At 58.8% G+C, this 6106-nt stretch overlaps 1 protein-coding gene across 1 annotated transcript; it reads left to right on the top strand.

The window, feature by feature from the left end:
- Positions 1-284: 284 nt before the first annotated feature.
- LOC140604827 (ral guanine nucleotide dissociation stimulator-like) lies at positions 285-5761 on the top strand. The gene is made up of 5 exons (XM_072776395.1): positions 285-1217; positions 2779-2969; positions 3564-3623; positions 4536-4729; positions 4960-5761. Exons 1-4 carry the CDS (start codon positions 1122-1124, stop codon positions 4546-4548), a joined length of 360 nt encoding a protein of 119 aa, XP_072632496.1. The 5' UTR covers positions 285-1121; the 3' UTR covers positions 4549-4729; positions 4960-5761.
- The last annotated feature ends 345 nt before the right edge of the window (positions 5762-6106 follow it).

Consider the following 6106-nt stretch of genomic DNA (forward strand, 5'->3'; position numbering starts at 1 on the left):
GAGTACCAGTGCCCACGTGTGTGCACACAGGACCTTGTGGGCCTGGATGCATGTACACACCAAGGAAGAACATGTGGTGGAAGGTATTTCCTGCATGTGACACCCGCCTCCAATGTCATAGATATGATGCCGCAGTGGCCTGGGGACGTCTGGAGGAAGCACCCTCTAGGATAATCCCTGTCCCACAGGCAAGAGGCAGACCATCCCCGACGGGCACAACGGCTTCTCCGGGGTGAAAACCAGGGAAGAATGGAAAGTTGTGTCTGAACGCAGGCGTGTGTCCAGCCTGGGGCCCTGGCTGCACACAGTCCTTCCCTGGGGCCTGTGGACAGGGGTGCGGTTGTGTCACTGTGTGCACACAGGCCATTGCCTGCGGGGGGGGGGGGGGTATCGGCAGCCCCAAGCGCTGCTCCTGAAGCTTCCTCCAGGAGTGGACTCAGGAAGGGGGTCCCAGGCAGTGAGGTCACTTCTTTCACAACAGAGGCCAACAGAACTTGGAACCCCTGCCCGGGGCCCCCACATTCTAGTGCAGCCCCACCTCAGGCTCACTTGGCTGGAGACATCCGCTACTGGAAGATGTTCTCTTGCTGCTTTCCCACCTCTGGGGACTCTGGCTCCCAGGAACCCCAGGGGTGCCGCTTGTTCAAATGCTGTAGGCTTTGGCTCCACCATAAAAACCAATGCCTCAGGGCGTTTATCAGGAGGCACCATAAGGTAATACAGAGCAGCCCAGACCAGGCCACCTGTGCCAGCCATCCTGGGTGGCCCCATCCCCTCCTCTTCAGTTTCAGGGAAACAGGGATGTGTGGGCAGGTCACATCCAGGCTGGAGGACCTTGCAGGGGAGCAGGTTCCCCGGTGATCCCTTCAGGGTCACCCTGATGTCACGGTGGGCAGGGTGGAAACAGGATTCCTGAGGAGCTTCTTACCCGACCCAGAGTTACCCCGAGGCCCTGCAGCCGCCCCCCTTTGCTCTCCTTGGGGGAGGTGTGTGCCGGCTGTGCTGTGGTGGGTCTGCAATAGAGTCAGCTGGGTGTGCGGCCTGGCCGAGGCAGCCAGACCGGGCGCTGAGGCCTCCTGCCTGGCTGCCCCGCACTGTCTTCACAGAGATCCACACGGGACATGGGGCTGGAGTGGGAGGAAGGGGTCATCTGCCCCAGGGCCTCGAGGAACTGGGAATTGCCCTGCATGGCTAACAGAGGCCAGCGCGGGCTCAAGGTGAGTGTAGGGCCTGGGGCCCCCCGACACCCAGGGCCCCAATGTGACAGGAAAGGCCCTGGGTCCCAGAAGCCAGCCTGCTACTCCCCTGGGCTCCCCCCTAGATTCCTGCTCCCACATGAGTCTGGATTCCCCTCCTCCCCAAACTTGTCCCCATGGCCCTGCCCCTGTCTGGGCCAGATGCAGAGTCCCTGTGCACAGATTTGTAGGAATATCAGAATAGGGCCTTCAGGGGATGCCTGGTCGCCCAGTGGTTTAGCGCCTGCCTTTCACCCAGGCCCTGATCCTGGAGACCCGGGATCGAGTCCGGCCTCGGGCTCTCTGCATGGGGACTGCTTCTACCTCTGTCTGTGTGTCTGCTTCTTTCTGTCTCTGTCTCTCTGTGTGTCTCATGAATAAAAAAATAGAAACCTTTAAAAAAGAGACACACCATGTCTCATCGCACGCAGTCTCCAGTAGTTTGCACTGTGCTATGCTTTCTCCTAACTGGTGCTCCCAGGAGGCCCCATTGACCTGATGTCCTTCCCCACCTTCTCCAAGGCTTGAGCATGGTCTTGGTGAGTTGGGAGACTTTTCCCCAAAGGGACACGGGGCTCACTGTACTATGTCTATCGCTCTGCAGTTAGGTTTTGAAGGAGCGCATCCCTGCCCCCCCTCCCGGGGTCAGGCACAGGGGCCTCGTGTGCTGCACAACATGTCAGAAGGCCAGTTGGTTTCCACAGCCACTGAGCCCTTCACTGATGCAGGACTTCGATGCGATTCCCTTCTGTTGCCAAATCACAGGGCGGCGCTGAACGTCCTGCAGCCCTCACGCCCTGGGCCCTCCCACCCAAGGAAAGGTCTCTGGGTGGGCACCTAAAGAGAGGGACATGTGGTCAAATTCAAGGGGTGAAGCCGTTAATGCAGGGAGGTGCTGTCAAAACTCAGCTGACAAGTGGACCTGGGATACTGACCCCTCCCACTTGAGATCCTTGTATTGATCCAAATTTTTTTGAAAATTTATCCTCTAAGATTATTTCTTTATTGGATAGTTTGTTTAAGAGACAGGCAGAGAGGGGATCCCTGGGTGGTGCAGCGGTTTGGCGCCTGCCTTTGGCCCAGGGCGCGATCCTGGAGACCCGGGATCGAATCCCACGTTGGGCTCCCGGTGCATGGAGCCTGCTTCTCCCTCTGCCTGTGTCTCTGCCTCTCTGTCTCTCTCTGTGTGACTATCATGAATAAATAAATAAAATCTTTAAAAAAAAAAATAAAGAGACAGGCAGAGAGCAGGGAGCAGGAGAGGGAGACACAGGCTCCTCAAGCACACTCAGCCCCAAGCGCAGAGCCTGCCAGGGGCGGGATCTCAGGATGCTGAGACCATGACCTGAGCCACAACCAAGAGTCAGATGCTAAGTGACTGAGTCACAGGCATCAAGCCCCTTGTTCCTGCTGTGGGCACTCCTGCCTACCCACCCCCCCGCCCCCCGCAGCCACCGAGGGCTCGGGCTTTGGTCTGCACTCAAACTCCCAGGTCTCCTGGAGGCTACAGTGCAGGCTGCACGTCCCCTCTGTCCCACCTCAGGCTGAAAGGGCCTCTGCCGGGAAGTGGAATCTGATCTCCCCAACAAAGCCCAGCCGGACCGAGCTGCTGGAGCACGAAGTCCAACAACTGCTGCCCACCTTGCTGCACAGGGACATGATCTCTATTTTCAGTTTCTTAGACAACTATGATGAATTTGGCAGCACCGAAGAGGTGCTGGACCTGTTTACCAAGTGAGCACCCTGACCCTCCACAGCCCAGTGGGATGGGCCACCTACTGGTTGGGAGTCTGGGGAATGTTTCTGAGCTTCCCAGCCCCTTGGGCTGCTGACTCCGACTGGAGTAGAGTCACACAGGGCCTAGTCGGGTCTTATAGGGAAGCCCCCGGGACCTGGCCTGTGGCAGGTCAGCTAGTGGGGCTGGGCTTGTGCTCATCAGCCGACATTCTCCCCCCATGATGACACCTGTACCTCCTCCCCCACTGTCACCAGGGTCTTGAGCTGGCCTGTTTTCCCATTGAAAGGGAGGTTTGAGGGTCCACTGGGGGTCTGTGTCCTGGGGCAACCAGACTGGAGGACCCTGGGGATCCCGGGGTGCCCCAGGCCCACTCGGATATTGGCCATGGGCCTGGCTGGAGCCCTTTCATTCCTCAAGCATTCAGGAAGCCCAATCAGGTTCAGGCGCTTCTCCAGGAGCTGCCCGTGGCCCCACGCACAGAGCTAATGGCCCTCCAGGGCTCCAGACTAGTCAGGGGTCAGAGGGTGACAGCCCCCATGATGAGAGGTCACATCCACAGGACGATTCACGTGATGCCCCCCGCCCTCTAGATATGGATGCATCGTAGCTGCCTGTGGTGACAACAACGCAGTCCTGCAGCAGTGGAAAATGTGAGTGAGCTCTGGCTCATGCAGGAGGGCCTTCCCTCTCCAGGAGGGCAGTGAAGGGACTGTGGGTCGGAGGGGCTTCTGTACCCTCACCCCACACATCTGCAATGCCTGTGACAGGGTAAAGGTCTAAGGGCCCTTCAGGAAAAGAGCAAAAGAGAGCCATGGATGGGGTGCGGGCTTGTGAGAGAGCACTGGGACCCATAAGGAGACCTTCTCCATGCCCACCCCCTCCCAACCCTCCATCTACCCCACACCTGGGACCCAGAGCAGAGGGTGTGGGGAGCATCGCACTCACCAATCTGGTGGTACCTGGACCAGGGTGCACAGCAGGTGCTCAGGAGGACCAGTGAGGGCTCACGGACCAGAAGGCCCTCACTCCATGGGAGATGGGAGATTAGAGTCAGTGGAAGGACACCCTCTGTGGGCCCCTCATGAGTGAGGCAGTGCAGAGCCACAGGAGGGAAGGTGGCTTTACCAGGCGGCTCCTGGCAAGGCCTGGCAAGACACAGAGCCCAAGCCCTCCTCGCTTGGACATTCCCAGAGCGACAGTGTGTGCAGTGAAGGCAATGACAGGCCAGATGCCCCCCTCCCTGGACACCTGCCAGTGGATTCAAGGGGCAAGTGGGCAAGGAGCCAGGCTGAGGAGGTAGTCCTGCTTCCCCAGGAAAGACAGTGATGGTCACACCACTGGTCATGGGCTCCCACGCACAGAGGCTTCATGCCAGCCCCTCTTCAGTGAGCAGGCCTGTGGCAGGCAGGACCACCAGGTGGCAGATGGACAAGGAGCAAGACTGGCCTCCGACAGCCCCAAGTGGGAGGCCTGGGGCCCTGGTTCCTGCAGGGCTTCCCCAGGACTCCTGTGTGTGAGGGAGCACTGTCTTCTGATGCCTGTGCCCACCTGTCTCTCCCCAGGGCCATCTCCTGAATCCTGGACATTTGGCTGGACTACTATTGGGAGGATTTTTGTCAGCTCCCAGAACTTCCCTCCCTGACAAAGCTGCTGGAATTCATGAGACAGTGCATGCCAGGCTCAGACCTGGAGCACCGTGCCTGGCGTTACGTCAAACAATTCAGATGCCTCCGTGCAGCAGAGCCAGAGGCTGGGGGTGAGGAGGACTGGGGGTGGCTGAATTGGGGACAGGGTGGGCCCCACAGATCAAGCTGGGCCGGGAGCAGTGGGTAGGCTCACACCCCCATCCCCACGGGCTGCAGTCTGGGGAGACCTCCCAGGGCTCTTGCACTCACACACGTTGAACAGTGGGAAGAGTGTCCTTGATTTGGGAGGGACATGGAAAGTCCATCCTGGTGATGATACTTTGTCTTCTTGGAGCTACAGCTTCGGCCTGAGAACAACACCCTAAACCACCTCAAGAGCCCGCCTGAGCTCCGACTGTGGGGCCTGCTGCACTGTCAGGGCTTGAGGTGATTGAGCCAGTCCTGGCTGCTGGAGCTGAGAGCTTAGCCTGAGCCGAGGTGCCAGCTGCTGAGTCAAAGCCCCTGCAGATAGTGGTCACTGCTCTAGTTCGCTGTTCCACCCTGGAGGAGCCACCTGCACCCTTAGGAGCCCTGAAGGATGAACAGGCGCCACCACCTGCTATCGAGGTTGTTGATGTGCCAGAGCAGCCACCTAACTCAATGGAACAACTGGCTTCAGACCCCAAGCAACACCCTGAACCACCCCAAGAGCCCACCTCAGCTCCGACTGTGGGGCCTGCTGAAGCTTCAGGGCCTAAGGTGATCGAGCTGGTCCTGGCTGCTGGAGCTGAGGGCTTGGCCCCAGCAGAGATGCTGGCTCCTGAGTCCAAGTCAGTACACGTGGTGGTCGCACCTATGATTCCCTGCCCCAATGAGGAGCCAACTGCACCCTTGGCCACCCCAGAGGAGGAGTAGGCTCCGGTGCCTGCAATTGGGGTCCCCAAAGTGCCAGAGCTGCCACCTGCCTCTGGAGCAACTGGCTTCAGCCCCTGAGCAACAATACCCTGAACCACCTCGGGATCCCGTTGCAGCTCTTACCACGGGGCTCATGATGGCTGAAGCCCAACGGAGGCTTGCCCTCCCCTGTCATTGTGCTGTACCTATATTTTCTGTTTCATAAACTTGTATAATGGCTTATGAGTTTTATTTGTAATAAAGGATAAGTTAACTTCACACAAAATTTACTCTGGTGCTTTTAAATTATATATCGTGGTACTTTAGATCCATTCACAGTGTCACAGGCCCTGGAGCCTGGGGCGCCAGGGGACACAGCCCAAGATCTGGTGTTCCCTGGGGACAGGCAGAGGCCGGGAGGACACAGGACAGCAAGGACGCTCCTGCCGCCAGGCGGCTCCGAGCTGTGCAGATCAGTGGCCCTTGCCCCCGGAGTATCCAGGCTCCTGTGGACTGGGGGCTGTGGTAGTTACTGCAGGAGCTGACTCCAGAGCTGGACAGCTGGCCGCTGCCACTGTTGTTGTCCCTCCTGGTGTCACCCTGTACCTGGGACT

The sequence above is a fragment of the Canis lupus genome, chromosome 15 (assembly GCF_048164855.1).
Source record: "Canis lupus baileyi chromosome 15, mCanLup2.hap1, whole genome shotgun sequence".
In the NCBI taxonomy this organism is placed as follows: Eukaryota; Metazoa; Chordata; class Mammalia; order Carnivora; family Canidae; genus Canis; species Canis lupus.